The sequence below is a fragment of the Pseudochaenichthys georgianus genome, chromosome 6 (assembly GCF_902827115.2).
Source record: "Pseudochaenichthys georgianus chromosome 6, fPseGeo1.2, whole genome shotgun sequence".
Lineage (NCBI taxonomy): Eukaryota > Metazoa > Chordata > Actinopteri > Perciformes > Channichthyidae > Pseudochaenichthys > Pseudochaenichthys georgianus.
This window is the reverse complement of record NC_047508.1, coordinates 13328492-13352215: the sequence shown is the minus strand read 5'-3', so window position 1 is coordinate 13352215 and position 23724 is coordinate 13328492. Positions and strand designations below refer to the sequence as shown.

Genomic DNA, 23724 nt, shown 5'->3' with positions numbered 1-23724 from the left:
GCCACGGGAAATTGCACACATACACACATGGAGCTCTCTCTTGCTGACAGAAGGGCTTGGAGAGTGGGTAATGAGAACAGGTCCTCATGCATGAAAGCTCACATCAGCAGGACAGTCAACCCAAGACACACACACACAGGCACACGCACACACACTTGAAAACAAGTCCTTGATAGGCTTCTAAATACCTTCCTACAACACTTTCTTACTTTGTTGCCCTTGATTCTTTCTTATGACTTCTTTGATATGTTGCTCTATCTTTCTCATATTTCCAGGGTAATAAGGATAATATTCACTTTCTAGGAAGACAGTAATGATTCTACTGTGTTCTCCATTAATCCCTGCCCACGCTGACTTCTAGTTGGAAGATCATATGGGAGAGTTTGATACTACTTCGAAACACATCTCACAAAAGCATAGCGCTTATCTTTTCAGGTCCACTATCACCGTTCTTAAATTGCAAAACCGTGGTATCTCATTATACTCCAGAGCAGATTGATGACAGATATCATATGTCCAGTGTTGGAAATGAAAAGTCCTGAGGTACCGAGATCTCTGAGTTCAGGCGTCCCTGATTCTATTTTTTGAAGGTTTTTATTGATTTGTTGTTTGCGTTGTCTCTTAAAGACACATCAGCCTCTCCTTGGCATCTGCAGCTCGACACATTGTTTCTGCAGAGACTGAAGCAGCCAATTAATGTTGTCCTCGCTTCACCCTCTGGTTCAATGAAAGATGCGAGGAAGAGTTTTTTTTGTTTAAGTTTCTGCTTGGCAAGCCATGAGTGTCAAGATAATGCAGAACTACTAAAGGTTTTACCTTTATCTGTTTTCTGCGGTGCTGCAGTACAGATTCATCCATAATATATACATCATAGTTCAGTAACAGGCGGACCGCGGTCCAGATCCGAGCCCAGGCGCCGACCTATACGGACCCAGACCTATAATTAGCGGTGCACATAACTTGTACGCAGGTCTGCATGCGCGTCAAAAATCTGAAATGTGTAACGTCACTTTTATCACTGCGCGCCTTTGCGTACCTGATAGGTCATCAAAAACAAAACACATATTTTGTCTACACGTGTTTCTCGTCAACACTCAGTGGAGTAAACTATTAGACATGTCCAAAAAACTAAAATACATTAAGCAGCCTCCTAGGCGTTTTGCTCCCTACAAAAAATCTTCAGACGTTCTTGGACTGATTGAACTGGAGCTGGCCAAGCCACGCAGGCCATAACCGACGGAGCTGTGAAGCTTTACAGGAGGCAGGCTTAGATCACTGGACCACAAAGTTCGTCGCCGTGTGCACAGACAGGGCTGCTGTTAACGTCGGTATGTACAACAGAATTGTACCAAATCTACGCAAATTGGCTGCGGAGGGAGACTCCCCTGTGCACACTCTTTGCCCCGCGCACACACTGGAGAACTGCACCAAATCAGCGGATCACAACGTTCCTTAATGTGAGACTTTTAATTTATCTGTGGTCAAGCTGCTGCAGTTTTATTTACAACAAGGTGGAGCAAAACACACAGCTGCAAACTTACTCAGGGTGTTAATGGAAGAGTTTGAAATCAGACGGAGGTGGAAGAAGTACTCAGCTCTTGTGTAGCAATACTCTGTTACAGTAAAAGTCTGAGGGTAGCTTGTGAATTTACTCCAGGTGGAACTAAAGTCTGATTTAACACTTGGTTATATTTCACATCATTCACCCAGATCTGTCTTGTAACTAAAGGTATTAAATACATGTAGTGGAGTAAAAGTACACCATTTGCCTCTGAACTGTAGTGGAGTAGAAGTACAAAGTAGCATAAAATAGTAAATACTCAAGTAAAGTACAAGAATCTCAAAATTGTACCTAAGTACAGTACTTGAATAACTTAGTTACTTCCCACATCTGAAATCAGATATCATTTCAAGTCATGTGATCATTTCTTAGTAGGGGTGTAACGGTATCCGTATTCGTCCCGTACCGTCACAGTTCGGACGTCACGGTTCGGCACATGCAGTCACACGGCGAATACGCCTTTTTTTTACGAGTGGGAAAGAAGTCTGTCATTCAGGGCAGTATCCACTACACTATTTATAATCCAGGGGGCGGTATTGCGCCTAAAAGCTGTTTGTCAGCTTTTAAACAAACGAAGAACAAGAAGAAACACAACAACAAAACCAACCAAACAAACAAATTACAAGAAGAAGCAAAGTTAGTATGGTGATTTCAGATAACACACAGGAGCTAGAACCGACCTGCTTCTTTTAAATCAGCTGTGTGGGAACATTTCGGGTTCCCTGTGGACTACAATAACGATGAAGTGCGAGTGGTGGATCGGACGAGGGCGGTGTGTCGGTGTTGTTCGATAGCAGTGCGGTATGCTAATGGGAACACACGCCAAACATGCAAAATCATGTCAGAAGGCATCACCCAGATTTGCCAATCACTGGAGCCCGGCAAAAGACAACAGCAGTTCAACAGCTGATCCCCACTGTTTTTAAGAAGCCAATAGACATGAGAGCCGAGAGACCAAAATAAATAACGGAAGCTTTTGGCATAATGTTTTTCAATGACTTTGCACTCTTGAAACACTTTCTTATTATTTATGATGTCATATTTTCAAGACATTCTTTTTAGTTTTACAGCTTGATGAAACCTTTTTGTTTGACATCAGCAATTATAATATGGCCACCTGAGTGTGTGTATACTGTTTGTGGTTTGTTTTTAACTGTTTAATACAGTTAATTATTCAAAATGTCAGAGTTCCTTATTTTTAAACTGAAACTTGCACTACTGTTCAAAAATAAATAACAACAAACCTGGAATTATGCATTTGGGACTTTTTTTGCTTTTTCTTGTTGTACCGAACCGTGACCCCCAAACCCTCCTCTAGTCACTTCTCCAGTCTCCTCTCGAGTTCCATCTCTAGTCCCTACTCAAGTCCCGCCTCTAGTCAATTCCCTAGTCCCATCTCTAGTCCCTCCTCTAGTCACTTCTCGAGTCCCCTCTCGAGTTCCCTCTCGAGGTCCCTCCTCTAGTCCCCTCTCTAGTCCTTCCTCGAGTCCCCTCTCTAGTTCCCCTCTCAAGTCCCCTCTCGAGTTCCCTCCGCTAGTTCCTCCTCTAGTCCCTCCTCTTGTTCCTCCTCTAGTCTCTCCTCTAGTCCCCTCTGGAGTTCCGTCTCTAGTTCCCCTCTTGAGTCACGTCTCAAGTCCCTACCCAATGTCCTGGTCTGTTGGAGGTTCCGCTGGGGGTCCTGCCAACTCCATGTCTGTCCCGTTGGAGGTCCCGCCGTCTACTCTCCTGCCGGGGGTCCTGCCAGATTCTTGTCCTGTCTCGTTGGAGGTCCCGCCGTCTACTCTCCTGCCGGGGGTCCTGCCAATCCTATGTCCTGTGCCGTTGGAGGCCCCGCTGACTACTCTCCTGCCGGGGGTCCTGCAAACCCTTTGTCCCGTCCCGTTGGAGGTCCCGCCGTCTGCCCTCCTGCCGGGGGTCCTGCCAGCTCCTTGTCCTGTCCCGTTGGAGGTCCCGCCGACTACTCTCCTGCCGGGGGTCCTGCCAACTACTCTTCTGCCGGGGGTCCTGCCAACCCTATGTCCTGTGCCGTTGGAGGTCCCGCCGACTGCTCTCCTGCCGGGGGTCCTGCCAACCCTTTGTCCTGTGCCGTTGGAGGCCCCGCCGACTGCTCTTCTGCCGAGGGTCCTGCCAGCTCCTTGTCCTGTCCCGTTGGAGGTCCCGCCGACTACTCTCCTGCCGGGGGTCCTGCCAACTACTCTTCTGCCGGGGGTCCTGCCAACCCTATGTCCTGTGCCGTTGGAGGTCCCGCCGACTGCTCTTCTGCCGGTGGTCCTGCCAACCCCTTGTCCTGTTCCGTTGGAGGCCCCACCATCACCTGTCTCACCGGGGGTCCTGCCAACTACTGGTCCTCTTCCGTGGGGGATCCTGCCGAAGCCTGTCCCACTGGCTCCGGTTCCTGTTCGGCCGACACCGGGTCCTGCCCGGCCTCCGGAGCTGTCTGGTCTTCGCCCTCGAGCCCGGCCCCCTGAGTGCTGCGGTCTTCGTCCTCGGGCCCGGCCCCCTGACTCTTCCTGCCGCTGCTTTTTCCCTCATGCACGGCCCCCTGAGTTTGCTCGCTGTGGCCTTCGCCCCTTTTTGAACTTTGCCTTGCCCCCAGGCCGTCCACCCGAGACCCCCTCCTTGGTCTCTGCCTTGCCCCCGGGCCTTCCGCCCGAGACCCCGTCCCTGGGCCTTCCGCCCGAGACCCCCTCCTTGGTCTCTGCCTTTCCCCCGGGCCGTCCGCCCGAGACCCGTCCTCCAGACCCCCTCCACCCACCCTTTCTTGGCCCTAGTTAGGTGTCCTCCCTCCGGTCCCCCTCCACCCACCCTGCTGGACCTTTTTTTTTTTTGGGACGTCTGGGATCCGTCCCTTGAGGGGGGGGGTTCTGTCACGATTCTATCACGATTCTCATGTTATGTCACGTTTGTAGTTTTGTCTGTGTTGGTGTTTTTCTTGTCTTTGGGTTTTATTGTGTAAAGTGTTCACCCCCGTTTCCTGCCTGTCTGCTTTCTGACTGTTTCCCTCCCTGATTACCCGATTGTGTTCACTTGTTGTCCTTGTGTTTTTCCTCCCCTGCCCAGCTGTGTCTTGTTCTGTGATTACCCTTCTGTGTATTTAGTCTAGTCTTCCCCTGTGTTCCATGTCGGTTCATTGTTTCCCCTCCATGTTATTCCACGGTCTGTGTTCCTTGTGCTGCTTTGGATATTTTGGATTCTGCCTTGTTTTTGCCACAGCTTTATTATTTAATAAAGCTCGCTTTTCGTTATTCTGCATTTGAGTCCTACCTGCTTCACCTATTCGTAACAGATGCATAACAATGCTTTACATCCTCAATTTTCTATATTACTGCACATGGTTTCTTTTTCATTAATGAATACATGCAGTAAGATCAATATGAACTCCCTTTTTATTATTTAGAAAGTGCGTCAGAAATCAATAACACAAATGTCTTGACATTAAATTATAAACCAAAGTAAACCAATTGTCAGTTTCCGCCAGACCAGGGCTGAGAGGGCGTCCACCCGAGAGCGGGCAATGCTCCCTGCCAAAAGTGCAATAAGAGTTTAGCATGTAAGGGCGGTAGGTAACACGAGCAATTTGTCTAAACAACAACAACACATTATGTCCCGTAATGTTCCACCACAACCTCAATCTTCCTCCAGAACAATGCTTCTCAAAGTGTGGTCCGTGGACCACTGGTGGTCTGTGAGCACCCCCTAGTGGTCCGTGAGTATATTGGTAAAATTTCACATTTGAAATACATAAATTAAAGTTTTCCGCACTCTCGCGGAAATATCTCAGCAATGGATTGAGCTTAAGTTTAACTTCCTATTGCATGATATAGCCCAGTGCAACACCTTCATCACACATGTTGCCACTTGTTTGTACCATTTTCAGGCGATTTGTAATCTGTTCTAGAAAAACGATGTGTTTTTGGATATTTGTGGAGTTAGGCAACACACTCTCACTCCCTAAGCGTCCAATAGCGACGTTTGGTCAGTGTCCGTGGCGTCCAATTGTGACGCTCCTAGGCTCCTTCAGCGTCATAAAGGGACGCAAATAGCTTTCAACTGATTGCAATGTATTCCCATCTGCGTCGGGATTTGACGCTCATGGAAGCACGGCATTCGTTTATGCCGGCTGCCCTTAAAGGCAATGTGAGCATCCATTCCCATTGGATAAGGAGAATTGTACACCCGGAAGTAAGTATTCCTCTTACTGTCGATTGATTTTACAGTGATATCTGCACTACTCATCGACTAAAAAACACCAGATTATCCTTGTTAATTACACAACATTGATTGGTTTAAATTGTGTGCAATGCTTTTGTATTTTTCCCCTTCGATTCGGAGAAACAAATATTTGTTCTGAGTAAAGGATGGCAGAAGACACTACACTACCCAGAATCCCCAGCGTCTATGTCACATGATCTTCAAATTTCTCCCTGCAGAAAAAGAAAACATGGCCGAAATTCGTTTTATTCTTGGTAGAAAATGCCTATTTTAAAGTTAGTTTGGCCATTAAAATGCGTTTTGATGTCATTTGATGCGAGAAATATGAGTTGTTATTTCAGATTATGTGTGCAGTGGATGTACATGATCTTTAGTTTGCTAGTTATTACGAAGATTACTTCAGGAAATCGCGACGTTTTCATTGTTACCAAGGTGGTTGCTAGGGACGCGGCTATCGATATTATTTCTGTTATGTTGTGTAACTGTTTAATGGTGTTATCTTTATTGCTACCCCCTTCCCCGTCAATGTATAGTGTTGGTCCACAGCCTAAACATATTAGTTTAACAAAATCCGCATCTAAAGATAGCCTACGTTATTTTCCCCTGTGCAATTCCAGTCTCATATCTCAGAGCACATCGTCTTTAACAAATACCGGAAACAGACCAAAATAATAATAATACCTTATTCCGAGTGTGCTTGCTTTTGTCTTTGAAAGTCATCACATAACGGTCATCACACGGTTCGGCTGCATTACATATTACATATTACATATCTGCCGTATTTCTGTATTTATAGAGCCCTGATGAGAAGACAAACATGAGGAACTGAAAACATGACGTGGATCATAAATATATCAGCCATTAAACAACATCTTACATTTCTTTTCACACAATACGTCTCCTTGCAGTATCAACACTAATTCGGCTCACTTTTATATTTGATCCAATTGGTAGATAGGCTGTATTTAAACCATAAAGGTGCACAGCTGATATAAAGGCACACCTGGTGGTTAAAGCATGTTATTGAATTTCAATATTTTTATTATTAGATATTAATACGATCCCTATAAAGTATATTCATTACTCGTTATTCTCTACTAATTGTTAATTAAAGACTGTATGTAATGACTATTTTGCACATCCCTTTCAAGATTTCAAGATTTTCTAAGGTTTATTGACATATCATATAGGCCTACACAACTGTGGTGTAGTTCTGCACTGAATGAAAAACTTGGGTTGCAGGTTCCTCAATAGTGCATTACAAGACATCTATCAATATTTGTGCATACCTCCAGCAATGTTAACTATGTTGAAGCACTTATTTTAACTGATATTATACATAATGTATTATACTCTTAGAAGATGTATGTAGATATTTCATCTCCGGCCTTGTCAGGTATTGAACAATCAATAAATAAAGAACACAGAATTGTTGAATATAAAACACAGAATTTATGTGATTATACTAAATGATTTTCAAATAAACACAACTGCATATTTAACTGTTACACATGCTGATGTAACGCAAATGTTCCAACTTGGGATCAATAAAGTATATCTTATCTTAAGCTGATCGATGGCTACTGCCATATTTGCAAAATGTGCCTCTGAACCTTGACAAGTGCATGTTTCAGGCTTATCAATCAATGTAATGTAATGTTATCACAGGGGTTACACACATAAGACCAGCTGTTAAATAAAGCTCTTCTGACCTTAGCTGGCATGTGGGTATATATATTAATACTGCCCATAATGGGCACAAGCAATTTTCACCCATTTATTAATTATATGTTTTAAATGTGAGTGTTTCCTGTCCCCTAAACCTCCAGGGATGTACACAGTTTAATACTGGCAACTTCTTATTATGGGAAATACGAAAACGTCTTTTAAAACTACAACTCCCAGTAGAGACGTGCCATAGAGAACATGTTTCGAAACAGAATAGCCAGCATGTGTAGTTCTGGGGTGGGGGAGGGGGGATGCGGTGGACCCGTTCAAATCCAGTTTTGTACAGTCTGCCGTGGTTCCATCCCATTTCAAGTGCTGTTCGAGAATCGGCTTAACCCTCGGAGCACACTCTCCAATCACAGAGCTTGAGGACTATCACGGGGTTTGTCAAGAGCACATGGTGTAGTCCAAACGATAGCTGGGGATTCTGGGTAGTGTAGTGTCTTCTGCCATCCTTTACTCCTGGGAATGGACGCTCACATTACCTTTAAGGGCAGCCGACATAAACGAATGCCGTGCTTCCATGAGCGTCAAATCCCGACGCAGATGGGAATACATTGCAATCAGTTGAAAGCTATTTGCGTCCCTTTATGACGCTGAAGGAGCCTAGGAGCGTCACAATTGGACGCCACGGACACTGACCAAACGTCGCTATTGGACGCTTAGGGAGTGAGTGTGTTGAGTTGGGTGGTCCACGAGTGTTTTTTTATTGGTTAAGTGGTCCTTGGTATGAAAAAGTTTGAGAAACACTGCTCCAGAAGAACCGTTAGGCCTTTTGCTGCATACCTGTATGCCCCACCTGTGTTGCTCTGTACCACTGTATTTTTGCAGTAAATACTTGTTTTTTATTTGTTTTTTACTATTCTGTAAGTTCACATTATTTACAATTTGTTTAGTTAATTTACCTTTTTTTCTTCTAAAGAACCGATAAGAGTACCGTTAAAGGACCGGATCGATAAGCGGTATCGATAAAAGTAGTAGTACCGTTCGATACCCATCCCTATGTGTAATGCAGTACAATCTTACCGCTAGGGATGGGTACCGAGCCCCGGTATTAATCCGGCCCTGGGGCTGAATTATTAAAGACCGTGGTACCGTTAAGCTCCGACGTTATGGGTCTTTTTATCTTTTTTATCTAAAATATGTCATATGTATTATTGCTACACAAACATTATATTGCATTTTTAGTGTCGCCAACTCCGGTTTCTAATATGCAAAAAGACTGCAAAATGCGTCTATGATTATTTTTTGTATTTTTGATCTTTCCAATCCAGACGAGAGATCTCTCTCTCCGGTCTGTTTGCGAGCGGGCGGGGCAGTTTACACACACGCAGCTGCTACATGCATGCATGCAGCAACACACAGAGTTAACTACATTATACAAACATGGGTTAATGATTAGAGGTAACTGAGTTATTTATTTTGTTAAAGTTTCAGCTATTCTTTTTACAGTTCTGTCATCACATTATTTAATATGATTTGTTAAAACACTGTTGTTTCTTTTGATGTGAAATTTATTTATTTTATTTAAAAGTGACATGTCATGCTTTTCCAGTTATTGCCCATCCCCTTGTGTGTTATGAAGGTTTTTATGCATGTAAACGGTGTGCAGAGTCAAAACCCTCAAAGTACACCATGTAGGGAGTAAAACTCTAAAACAGAAAATACCTCTCCAAAACGCCTCGTTGGAGATACGTCACTGTCCATTTGATTCTTCCGGGGACATCATGATCTCATGTCGTCCACGGAACTAAATGGACCAATCCGTGGAGCCGTTACGTTACGTCCGCGGAGCCGTTACGTTAACCCCCGCTGATTGGTCCAAATTGACAATCCACGGACTTCCTCACACATTCAGTGCATGCAGCTCTGCTGATCTCTCCTCCCTGGCTGCAGGCTGATAACAGACAGTTGGGATCGCGGCGAAATTCTCTCTGCAGACCCATTCTCACAGCGTTTATCAACCTTTTTCTTACTCAATATCAAGCCACACTTATTGTTTTTACTTCGGCTGTGACTTTGTGTGTGCTCAGGCAGGGTGAGTTTGGCTGTGTTTCGCTGTGTATCGCTAAACAAGGAAATTACACCTCCACGGAGCTTAGCGCGCTTCACAACGTCCCGACTGGTCCCGACCAATCGGAGCACACTGGGCTCACAGGGAGGGGGGGGGCAAGAGCTGCAACGAGCCGTTTAGTGGAGAGAGTGAATACACATACTTTACAGAGATGCTGTATGCGAAACCAATGTGAGTTTGTAAAATTGCACAGTATACATCTATTCTAGTTGACCACAACAATGGAATTATGATCAGTGGAAATGGCCATGACATGTGACCTGTAAATAAAAAGCAATGTTAGTTTTGTTCACAATTTGTTTAGTTTTTTTGTCTCCAAAAGAACCGATAAGAGTACCGGATCAATAAGCGGTATCGATAAAAGTAGTAGTACCGTTAAAACCTTAACGATATCCATCCCTACTTACCGCTCACTTACGTTAGCGGTGTCGTAAAACCGTGGGAAAATGTAAAATACAATGCCGAAGAAGAAGATTCCAGTGGCCCCATGAGGAAGATTCTTGTATAGCATGTTTCTTGCCAAATATGAACAAATAAACAATTAAATGTTACCTTAGTTACAGTAACCCAGATTCTTATATGCTTTATGTTGTTATTTAATAATATTTAAAATAGGTGCATCATGCACAAAATATAGCAATGGACAAGTGAAAAATGTATTCGGATAAGTAAATTGCCAAACTCACTTGTCCATGAACAAGTACTCTCTAAACACTTTTTCTTACACTGAATTAACTATTTGCAATTATTTTCACTGAGAGAGAAATTTCTTTATGATTGGTAATATTGGTTGTAATGATGATTTTTGAAACATTATTCACATTAACATTGACCATATTTCAAAATGATCATGGTGTGATTTGTCCCAAACACATATTTTTATTAAGACCGTAGAAGACTGTTTAAAGGTCGGGAACCTAAACTTAATTAAGATCTTTCTTAATATATTTTGCCTCTACTAAATATTGCAATTACTGTGATTTGTATATTGTGCTATTCCTTATAGCGATATTGATAACATTTAAATACATATTTTATAAATCGTGCAGCTCTAGATATATTTTTCCTTTCTTCCTGAGTGTTACATGACAAAAGTCAGAAGACTGTCAGGTTAGCTTAACTTAGCGTAGCATGAAGACGACACGAGGAAACGGCTTGCTCTGTTAAAAATAATAATATCCACAGTGCTGTGTCAGGGCTGCAGAAAATATGGCCCATAATCATTCTGCTATAGAGTAATAATAAATAACAACTCTGGCTGGTTTATGTTTCCTTCATCAAATCCTAATGTCATAGGCAGGGCTTAAGACCCGGATGCAGCCGCAGTGCCTTGCAATACAGTAACAAAGATTGGGAGAATAATACGAAATATACAGCCTAAAGGCAGGCTAATACCCACGCTCTGTTAGTCAGACTAGTTCAAAGGTTAAAAAATCCGCCAACTTGTACCTCTAAAGCTCACTAATTAACAAATGATATCTTGCTTAGCAGGGAGCAGGAACTTTCTGAGTCTCTGCAAGTTGCCTGGCAACTGCACTCAGACAAGAATAATACGATTATTTCCCAAATGTCTGAACTGTGCCTCTGGTTCAGCTATGATGCATCATACCCCATAAGCAGTATTTCTCAACAATTTCTTGAATGTTATCCAGTAGAGCCAATTAAATCCCCAAGCTCCTATTCCAAGTTCTCTGTAATTTCTCATGGGACAGCACATTTCAATTTTCCAAACAATTGCTCTCTGGCTCTGCAGTACTGCCCCCCTGGAACTGCTTACATGGCTACATGTGTTCTTCTGTTGCTTTATTTTAATTAATGATTTCTATTTGGTATGATTGTTCAATTCACACCAAAGGAGGGTTGTGAAACTGTAAATCAATCCCTATGTGCATACTCGTACTTTGGTAATGGGTCCAGGAATCCACCATTTTCAGATTCTTTAAACATGTACACAGGTTATACACAAACCTGTCTCTGAAGACAGATTTCTAGATTACTTACGGGCTGGGCCATGAATCAATTATATATTGCTATTGTGATATGAGGCTGGATATTGTATTCCATTTTGGAAATATCGTAATAAGATCTAGTCTTTCTCTACTTTCAAAGGCTGCATTACAGTAAGTAATGTACTTTTCTGAAACTATAGACTGTTTTAGATGCTCTATTATTAGCCTTTAGCCATTTGGTCATTATAGCCACATCACAGATGGTTATCAATCTCCTGGTGTAACTATTTTGTGTTGGCACCTATGGTCGACTCTGTGAGAGAAACTTCTGCTCAGCAATGTTGATGAAAGAAATGGAAGCTGGAATCCGCTTTAAATCAAACACCTGAGTTTATTGAGAGTCACGGCCGTGAGCGTTTACAAGGTATCGACATAACTTTCATCATGAGAATCCCAAGTCAACACTGCTCATTACAGAGCAGAACAGCGCAATTCTACACAGAGAATATAGGAGTGGCCTATATTTGCGCGCTTTCCATCCTAATTGATATCACACATGTCAAAGACAAAGGACTGGTCTGTTAACACCATCTGCGCATTAGCCACACTCCCCCACAGGGAGGCAGGGCCTTTTGGCCTTTTGGCCTTTTGCCCTGTGTAAATTACAAACAGGACACAGAGGGAACACACTAAAATTCTCCCCTGCACAGATCTCATTACAATATTTCTTCACAGATCCTCCCTTTTATCAATTTATTGATAACCAATTAACATTAGTCTAAGAATATTTCAATCACTACTTAAATCAAATAAAACGTCCTCAGAGTTTGTGTGGATTTCTCATTACATTAATTACATCAAAAGCAGAATAAGATTGAAACAGTCAATCACAATGGTTGATACAGACAACCACAATAGAAAAATCATCTCTCTTCAGTGTTTGATTTCTTTTTGTCAAAAGCACAATAATAACACACATGTAATACACAAATATAATGGTAAAATATATGTTTCAAAACAAGATCTTTTATCATTTATCACTCAGTTAATCTCATTCATCAAACACAAATTCAAAATCAGCTTACATCTTAAAGATTTACTTCAAGGCAATTACTTATTAAAACACAATTAGAATGTAGGATTATAAGAAATCCAATTGAGGTATAAAATCAGAATCATAAGGAATCCAGTTAAGATTCCCAGTTAAGGTATACATTCACAGTGATGAATCGATCAATCTGTAATCTGTAAAGGTACAGTGTCCTCAATCTTTAACATTACTTTACGTTTACTTCAATACACTTAATTCAAGAGTAAGGCACTTACTACATACATTTTATTCAAATACATTTGTTCAAAATCTGAAAAGGAAAAGTCAGACATTTTATTGTAACAACCTGAGGAAGGAAACATCCAAAACATCTGTTCTTTATTCAAGGCAAATCAAAACATCTATTCTTTATTCTGAGTGTCAACTTTAATCAATGTATCAATCGCTGAAAGGAGGTACCCATGGTACAGGAACTGCCATGGAGACCCATGGGTCTGGAAGCTCGGTGTCGTACATCAACATTGTGTCATTTACAGTAGAATACCCCACTAGCCTCTGTGGGGCCTGCAGGGTAGTCTTGGCAACCCTGCATATGGCTAATTTAACTACAGTGATCAAATAAATCACTAGGATTAGCACAACCAAGATAAACACTGCAACAGTAACCACAAATTTAACCAACCCCGCTCCCCAGGATCCAAGGGTTCCACTTAAATCCCCAAATGTAAACCCATGAATTTCATGCAATTCTTTTATCCCGTTAGCCGTATCATGAATCATATCCATGACTTCCGGTGTGGCGTCAGAGACAAAGGAACAGCACTCCGCACCAATTGCTTTACATGCGCCCCCCTGGGCAGCTAAGAGGAGGTCCAGCGCCATGTGATTCTGTAGTGCTACTGTCCTAACTTCTTGCAATTATTTATGTTCAGCTAACATTGCTGTGTTTGATACATTTAGATGATTTTCCACTACTTTGGATAATGCCATGATTTCCTGCTGACTAACATAAATGCCGTACCAAGGCAAAAATAGGCTCGCTACCTGTTGTCCTTTTGTAATGGACCTGCTGTTCCTGTGTAGAGAGGGAAGTATCGCTGCAATCTCATTTGCCTCTACTTTACGGATTAAAGGAATTAGGTAGGCTAGATAGCAGGTGCCATAAAAAAACGTCATATGGTACGCAGCCATAAGCCCGGTCGCCACAAACTAAGTAAACTCTGTGGGAGGGGAATTCTGGCTAATTTTACCCTCACTATGGTATTACAGTCGCTGTGTCCCACATCCAGAGAGGTGTGAGATCCTGCTTCATTCTGGAAACAGATGGACACATTCTTCCATTCATGTACTACAATTGGGGGAACATATATTGAACAGTCACATGTAGGGGGATTGGCTAGGGGTATTGGTTGCGTACAATCATGTATTTGAACCTCAACGGAGTCCACTGTTCTGGAGCCAAACCAGGGTACCACTGTCACTAAAGTTTCAACTAATAAAGATGCCATGTGTGGTTGTTTTGTGCATGTTGGACTTGTGGAATTAACCGAACAATTAGTTTGTACCAGAGCTAACTGGAATCTGTATTCAAAAGCTAGGTTAATGTATTTCTTCACATATATTAGTTTTAAAAACATCAATCGTTTGAAACCGTCAGGCAGGTAATTTGTATTTACTGTCTCAACAATGAGAGAGACCAGACCCTCGTACTGTAACGGTTTATCCGATTCTGTTGGGTATGAAGGAGTGTAGCAGTCCTCAGCCTCATCGCTAATCCTAGAGTCAATATCGTTCCAGCTGACTAATTTATATTCCACTTTTGTGAAAGGAATTGGGCTAAACATGGGAGAATGCATGGATTCTGGCAACAGTTGCTAATATTACGTTCATGTGCGTAGTCTAACATTAAACTTACTGCAGAATTAGTTTTAGTTCGTTTAAAAGGAGTGATTAAGGCCTTTTTTGAAAAATCTACATCACCTCCTGAGTGTTTAAGTGGAGTGGATAGAACATTTGTTTTTCCATCTGGTCCAGACAGTTTGCATGCAGTAGCACCTGGATTGGGAACCTGGTAATCTGGTTTCCTCACTCTACATGTTGCTTTATCCTTTATCAGTGTCTTAACCTGTTCTCTAGTGCTACACCACAGTTCTGGGGGCATGTCTTCAATGGTGTCGAGTGCTATTCTCACCCCCTCCGACGCCACCCCGTCCGCACGGTACTGGTCCATTGGATATATCTCCCACGTTGAGTGAACTAAGGACACATAAAATATAATAATACAGTTGGATGGATCACATATTAAAGCTGGACAGTTAAAAGAAATAGTCTCTGATTTATGATCAGGGAGGGAGACAATCCTCCTGATTCTTCCTCCTTTTCTTTCTCGTTGTGTCTCTTGCACCATACTGAATGTCTGTGTGGTGATTGGATACAACCTGTCCTTGTCGCTAGGCACTGATTTGCCCGTTGGTGTCGTTTTGCCCTCAGGGTCTGGGCCCTGAGTGGTCAAGTCGTCTGCGCTCGTAGATAAGAGCACCTTATTTTCTTCCTCAGACGGGCGAGATCCCTCGCCACCTGTCGTTGGGATTTCCACAGCTCCATCTAGCAGGGTGACCTTGGCCAGGTACAGAAGACCCAGTATGACGATGATGATGACTGCCTTCACACGCCAGCATCCGGTAGAGGGGAGAGACGACATCTTGTAGCGTGAATCCACTCCGGTCTCCCTTGTACTCTTAGGGCTGTTCTGGTCACTATTAACACCTGGAAAGGACCTTTCCACCTCGGAGACAGAGCATCTTTTTCAAGAGATTTGATTAGTACATTATCACCAATCTGAAAGGGGTGGGTGGGCTCCTCTCCCGGCTGGGGGAGCCCGTCAGCCACCTGCCTGTGAAACTTTCTCAACATGTCAGTTAGATATTTGACATAGTTAGTCATGTAATCCTCTGTCCACAAAAGAGTGAGTTTGTGGGGTGTTACTGGGGGGCTAGATCCTGCGAACATTACCCTTCCCATCAATACCTCGTGTGGGCTAAGCCCTGTCGTTGCATTTGGTGAACTTCTGATGGAGCACAGAACTAGTGGCAGCGCGTCTACCCATTTTAGTCCTGTGGTCAACATTGTTTTAGTGAGTTTCTCCTTTATAGTCAAGTTCATTCTCTCAACCTGGCGTGAGCTCTGTGGGTGATAGGAAACATGCAATTGCCATTTGAACCCTAACACTGTAGCTAGACTCTGGGTTATCTTAGAAATGAATGCTGGACCTCTGTCACTGTTAATTCCTGTGGGCACACCAAATCTAGGAATAACATCTTTGAGAAGACACTTTACAACTGTTCTAGCATCTTCTTTTCTGGTAGGGTAGGCCTCTACCCATTTGGAGAACTGGCACACTATTACCAAAATATATTTGAATCCTTGGCATGGTGGCATATGTGAAAAGTCAATTTGCATATTTACAAAGGGCCCCGAGGGGGGCGGTAAGTGTTCATGCTGAATTTGACCACTTCTTCGTCTTGTCTGCTGGCATATCATGCATCTATCTACTAGGGTCTGTGTAGCTAGTGTAATGCCTGGAGCAAACCATTGGGACTTTATAATCCCATTCATCCCTCCTTTTCCTACATGTGATTTGTCATGTGCAACATGTGCCAAAACATGGAGGAATGAACGTGGACAGACCATCCGTCCGTCTGGGTGGAGCCACAAGCTGGACTCAGCGTCAAGTGTACAACCTCGTCTTAGCCATAAATCTTTATCCCTAACATCAGCGCGGGCTTGCATGTTGCATCATTAAAGGAAGGCAAACAAATGGGCTCTGCGGATTGTGTCGAAGGGGCATTGGAGCACCATAGAAGAAGAGGAAACTGCTGCTTGTTTAGCCGCGGTGTCGGCTAACGCATTTCCACGCGATATAGGATCATCAGAATTTGTGTGAGCAGCGCACTTAACTACTGCTAGCTGTGTAGGGAGCATGATAGCGTCTAATAGCTGAGCTACTAACGCATTATGTTGAATAGGCTTACCAGCCGAAGTTAAGAAACCGTGCATTTTCGACAAGACACCAAAATGGTGGCACACACCAAATGCATACCTGGAGTCTGTGAAAATGGTTGCAACTCTATCTTTAGCCAAAATACACGCCCTCAGCAGAGCATACAATTCTGCGGCCTGAGCCGACGTGCCATTTGGCAAGGCCCGGCTTTCTAAAACTTCCCAGTCATTTACAACAGCATAGCCTGCTAAGTGTACTGTGTCAGACAACAATTGCAACTGCGGCCACTCCCCCTTGACACCGATTCCCGAGGTTATAATTAGCCTCCGAATGTAAATGAGTAGAGAAACAAAAAAAAATTGCAGCAGCTCAGTTCTTTTTACAGGTAATTTTATGATACTGTCAACCTCAGATACTGGCAAGCCAATCTCAAAATAGAAATATACTTACCAGCCTCTGAAGATCTTTTGGTATCCTGTTCCGTGACGCCAATCTGTGAGAGAAACTTCTGCTCAGCAATGTTGATGAAAGAAATGGAAGCTGGAATCCGCTTTAAATCAAATACCTGAGTTTATTGAGAGTCATGGCCGTGAGCGTTTACAAGGTATCGACACAACTTTCATCATGAGAATCCCAAGTCAACACTGCTCATTACAGAGCAGAACAGCGCAATTCTACACAGAGAATATAGGAGTGGCCTATATTCACGCGCTTTCCATCCTAATCGATATCACACATGTCAAAGACAAAGGACTGGTCTGTTAACACCATCTGCGCATTAGCCACACTCCCCCACAGGGAGGCAGGGCCTTTTGCCCTGTGTAAATTACAAACAAGACACATAGGGAAAACGCTAAAATTCTCCCCTGCACAGATCTCATTAAAATATTTCTTCACACTCTACACTACAAGATCGCCTCAATAAAGTGTATGTTGTCAAATGTTCTAAATGGTTCTACAACTTTCCACACACATTTTCAAATACTAATGCTATCTGTGGTCTTCGAATTACCCTTCTAAAAATAATTGTACCTGATCAAATCAACCAAATCCTACTGGCAAAAATGTGTTGCACTTGAATAGATGCAGTGGGTAGGCGGGTCAAACATCACAGAGATGTGTGGGTGGTGTGCCCCTTGGCGTATCTGTGGTGTATCAGGAGGTGTCATGAGGGTAGAGCCTCAGTAGGGCTAGACAAATGTACTGAAGTAGATCAAGATGGGTGTTTTTGTTTCTAGATATGTTTTAAAGAACGAGCCTGGCTCTATCCTCAGCTCTTTCTGGTGGAAATTGTGTTCACTCAGATTAATTCATGCGTGGGGGGGACATAGTCTTTCTGAATCGCCTCACAATGTTGGTCCAACCTGTATCCGTCTGTCTGTATTAGGCCGTTGTTTTCTGGTGTCCTGTCTGGTGTTCATGGCTGTCTATCACTCTGTCAACTCTCTGTGTTTGACTTTCTCTGATTTGTCCATCTGTCCATGTCTACATCCTCCTGACGGTCTGTCCGCATGGGTAACTGTCTAACTGCCTCTAAATCTGTCTGTCGGTGTGTCCTTGTGTAACTGCAGTGAAAGGCGGTATGACATTTAAAACAGCAGGATGGGCTGCTGCTAGCCCAGTGTGCCTAAATGTCAGCTTAGCCCGCTGGTTATGGAGCCTCCAACCCTCCCCCCCCGCTCCTGCTCCCTCTTTCTTTTGTGTTTTTGTTGTAACCCACCTTGGACCACCTGTGTTTTCTCACTAACCCCTCACCCCCAATTCTTGGAAACCTTTTCACTCCTATATCTACCCAATATTTCTAATACAGCCCAGGAACATTTCTTATGTCTACTAGGGGTGTTGAAATTAATCGTTTTTACGATGCATCGTGACGTGGACGATTCTGCATCGATGCAGGAACATAATCGATTACAGCGTATTAACGTTGCTTCCTGATATTCCGGTCGCGGCTGGATAATAACGTTTTTTTCTGTCACACAAATATCAAATCGGTCGGTGACGCAGAGATCAGGGAACAGAAGTGACAGCGGCACAGCGACTCCAAACACGGAGCAGTCTGCTTTATCCACCAACACAAGAACTCCAGAACCAACAAGCAGAATGACCCGCTCTGAATCAGGCCGTGTCGCTGCGGCTCAGAGACACACATCGATTTATGTTTTTGAAAAACACTCGTTATCGTCATGTCAGTTTTTTTTTTTTGCAGATTGCAGAGTATGAATATCCTCTTGCTATTTTCAGATGATAAATACGTGTGTACAGTTTGTGAAGGCAGGAGGAAAGCTTCCACGATCACCGTCTCCTCTGTTCTTCCAAACCCCTCCCTGAATATAATGAGTGACAGGCTGATAGTAACCTGATAGAAACGTTATTATTCACTTAATCACTCATTGAGATATGATGACGCTAACTTAATCTCATATAATCATGAGATTTATTTAACATCAAGACAGAGAATAAGTGTGCACCCACATGCACTATTTTTGATATGCTGTTGTAAATACTCCTCTTGTCTGCTGTGTTCAGACTCAAGTCATGTTTGTGATGCCACCCTACCCACTCCGTGACGGAGTGACACTCGCAGCTTAACGAGGCTCCCTCCTTTCAGGTTGAGGGTGGAAATACAGCGGCAAGCTTTGGAACAAAATCCCCTCTCTCCGGCAGAAACAGGAAATGCTGTAACTAGTGCTGCGTACCTGGACTCACATTCAGGTTCAGGTCCGGACTCAAGTCCAGAGGTTCAGGTTCAGGTCCGGACTTATAAGTCCGGACCTGAACCCATGTCTTGTGTCAAGTTGTGTGAGTAACTAAAGTGAACTTATTGTGAGCTAATTATCAATTTAAAATGAACAATAATCAACTCAAATTCAAACTCATCAGGTGTATTGTGCTCCCATCTAACTTGTGTCCACATTTCTCTACAAAGTACAAATGTAGAAAAAACACTTTTTGCCACTTAGTCTACAAATGACTTATGACAGCAACTACAGTGAACTACTACAAAGTTCAAACATTTATTTCATTTACCAAACTAAAGTAACCAAACAGTCCCTGAGCTGACTGAGCCTAAATCCCTAAAACGTTGCTGAAAGGTAGAGTGTAGAGTAGACTATACGCATTACACTGTTACACACCTACTATACAGTATAGGCTAAACTGTAGTGACTGTACAGTCAGAGTGTACTGTACTGTCTGTACATGTATTTTCTACAACTCTACATGTGTACATTATACAGTACATACTACATACATAGTGATGTACATACATACTGTTAGAAATTAAAATCAATGTTGATATGGCGTAATTTTGAATTAAATACACTATTTAATTTAAATCAGTTTTATTCTGAAAAAACCGGAAGTTCACACTATTAACTTAACTAATACTTTTATTCTGAAAATTCTTCACTTCCGGTTAGCATTAGCATGTGGCGAAAGGCTACGTTTTCAAACCGTGAATCGAAGGTGAAATGACATGTGATGTTGTACACTGAGCACACTGGGATTAGCACTCATTTATTGACGCTGAATAACGTTTATCAGGGAATGTTTAAATAACAACAGACACCAGAATATACGTAAGTGCTAGTTTTTTTGCGAGTCCAAGTACCGGTTCCCGACGTTCCGGTTTTGACTTGAACCGAAACTTGCCGGTACGCAGCACTAGCTGTAACTGTATGTAACAACGGTTTCAAATCAGCATCTTTTGGACAAAAAATAAAATTAATAACTAAAATAAAACTCCAAACATCTTTAATTGTGAGAGCTTTTTTGTAAAGCTCTTTTAGTTTTAAACCTGATGTTTATAAGCTTCTTAGTTTTTGCAACAGTCTGTAAATATCTAAAACTCTACTCTATAATAAAATGCATAGGTATGACTAAACACAGGTTTGACCCTAACTTAAACAAATATGAGGTGATCATGAGGTTGTTAACATCGCAATTTATCAGTGAATGTTTGCAGGAACTGTTTGTAAACAGCTTGTTTCATGACGGACACACACAGCGTTGAGTCCGGTCAGGTAGGGCAGCAGGTGAAGTCAGCACCGATGCAGCCTCGCTGTTTGAGGGCTTGATAACCCACTCCCCCTCCACACTCGTTTGTTTGGAACAGCACTTAATGTGGCGGACCCTGCGCGCGAACGGAGGGGTAGTGTGTAGGGGGTGGATAGGAATTGGGCCACTGTGTCCTTTTTTGAGTAGAAAACTGTTGCTCGAAGCTGCAGCTACACTGCAGAAGCATTAGTTTTTGAGGATGGAACAATTTCACACGCAAATATATGGAGGCCAGACCTATACAATTGGTTTACTTTGGTTTATTATTTAATGTCAAGACATTTATGTTATTGATTTCTGACGCACTTTCTAAATAATAAAAAGGGAGTTCATATGTATCTTACTGCATGTATTCATTGATGAAAAAGAAGCCATGTGCAGTAATATAGAAAATTGAGGAGGCAACGCATTGTTTGGAATCGTGATGCATCGGGATATCGAATCGTTGACAGGATTATGGTAATCGAATCGTGAGACCAGTGAATATGCACAGCCCTAATGTCTACATCAATCAATCAATCAATCATCAATCAATGTTTATTTATATAGCCCAATATCACAAATGTTACATTTGTCTCAGTGGTCTTCACAGTGTGTACAGAATATCAGTATGACAATACGACACCCTCTGTCCTTAGACCCTCACATCGTACAAGGAAAAACTTCCAAAGAAAATACATGAATACCTTTTTTAATTTAACATTTCAGTTGTGTGTATATATATATCTTCAATCAGGTTATTGTGATACAGTATCTCCAGGGCATGCAGGTTACAGAATATGTAGATTAATGCACATTAGTGGAACCACAATGTACAACTGTGGGCTCTCCAATGTTGTATGGGATGTAAATGGTAACACTTTGGAAATACTAACACACATTTTGCACCATGACCTAGATGCAGTGATCACCAGGAATAGGAAAAACATTTTGTATTTTAAACTTTCATATAAAGAGAGTTGTGTTTCCGAGTCTTTTGTATTTGGGGAAAGGTTCACACTATACAGACATGTTTGAAATATTCCTTGACTGAAAATAGTTTAGTTGCTGGTGGTCAACATTCTGCCTCAGCCCCAGACCAAGGATTCTATCTACCTTTTGATCGTTGCACAAGTGCACCCAAGTCCCCAGGAAGTGCACCAGGTGTTGAAGCTAATTTCCTTATTGGCCAAACGACAGTACTACAACTTCTGTGCCAGTCACATGATATCATTGAGCCCAAGAATACTTTTTACCATACTAACTTTCAGATATGTTAGTGAAACAGCGTATATATGTACATATTTTTTTTAGGAACATTTACTTTGCCAAGACTTATTTTCCCACTCCATTAATAGGTTTTTCATAATTGTTTTAACATTTGAGCCCGGCTGGTTGGAGGTGGGGCTTAAGGAAAATCCAGGTGCGCATCCTCTTTAGGCCCAGAGTCCTTAAACATCCAGGTACACAAACTGGTATTTTTGTTCTGTCATGCTATTTTGGCTTCATGCCCTGCCTCCAGCGCTGTATCCAGTTCTCTTTATACATGGAGATGAATAAATTGTCAACACACTATCAAATCTGGCTATTCATACATCATTTCTTATTTCATTCATGTTTTTATGTTTCCTATTCATGTCTGTATAAGGAGTATGAAAGCACTGTTGTTCCCTGTCTGTACACAAAAGCAATGCCAATCCTTATCAACCTATTGACTAATTTGTATGTATTTGTGCTTGTTTAGGATCATCCATGAGGACGGTTTCTCTGGTGATGACGTAAAGCAGTACAAGCCTGTCGTTTACAGCAACACCATCCAATCTCTGGCAGCCATCGTCCGTGCCATGGATACACTGGGCCTGGAGTACGGAGACAAAGAGCGGAAGGTCAGCACTCGCCCCCCGCATGCACACACGCGCACACACACACACACACACACACACACACACACACACACACACACACACACACACACACACACACACACACACACACACACACACACACACACACACACACACACACACACACACACACACACACACACACACACACACACACACACACACACACACACACACACACACACACACACACACACCAGATGCATACAGTGGAATCACATACCCACAGCAATATTTACACTTACATTTGGAAATTCTATCACCAACAGTGTGTTGTGTAGTATTTAAAACACTGAAATGTAGCACAGAAACAAAACACAGCTGTAAACTGAACAAAGCTAAATGGAGATATCATTCAGAATGAACCATTGAGCTTATTCGTCAAATGCTCAGCTTTAGTCTTTAATACGGCAAGTTGCCACTGCAAAATTGGAGGGAGAGTTCACAATGTGCCTTACACAGAGTTACTGTCTTTCAACCAAAGCAACAGGAGTCCAGCTCTTGTGTCGGACCTGATAAAGTATCTCAGGGCAAGACACCTATCTCTACCAGCTTAAGGTCACAGCTCCGACCTCTCAGGAAGAAATACGGATGGACAGAATAAATCACATTATTTTGATTTGGTCACTATAATTGTCAATCTGTCATGGAAACATGTCGTTGTTACTGTGCCTGCCTGAGCCTGTGCAGAGTTTTATTGTAAATGTAGAATACATCTAGATTTAATAGCAGCTTTTTTTCTAGAGCTGATAATGGTAAATAAGCATTTTTTACATACACTGATAAATAATGCATCCAAAATAAAATGACATAAGAAGGAAAAATAATCTAGGTTATGCCAGTAACTTGCTTACATATTTGGTTTTAACATCTATTAGAAGACCTACTGGGGCTGCAGTGTAGCAATGTGGACTACACACACACACTCAGTCACCTTGCCAAAGGCTCACTTGCAGCTCATAATCCAAGGACAGATTGATGTTCATGGTTAATGCACAACTTCCCCATGCACTGTATACAGTTTGGACTGGTTAAACATTGCCTATTCAGCAGCTGTGTCTGTCAGCAGAGTTGGGCATATTATGCGATCAGCTGGAGAATTAGTTTGGGTATCATCTATAACGGGTGCGTAACATAATTTCTCAGGCAGAAAATACAATCCAAAACAAACAGCTGCATATTTAGCGTTTGCAGATGCTTTATAGAG

General features: G+C 42.4%; 1 protein-coding gene across 2 annotated transcripts in view; it reads left to right on the top strand.

Annotated features, from left to right (window-relative positions):
• Nucleotides 1–23724, top strand: part of gnao1a (guanine nucleotide binding protein (G protein), alpha activating activity polypeptide O, a) — a 170244-nt gene that overhangs the window by 34968 nt on the left and 111552 nt on the right. For both annotated transcript variants that reach the window (XM_034084482.2, XM_034084481.2), the window contains exon 3: nucleotides 22358–22499. In XM_034084482.2, the coding sequence (XP_033940373.1) occupies nucleotides 22358–22499 (142 nt within the window). The remainder of the gene's footprint in view (nucleotides 1–22357; nucleotides 22500–23724) is intronic.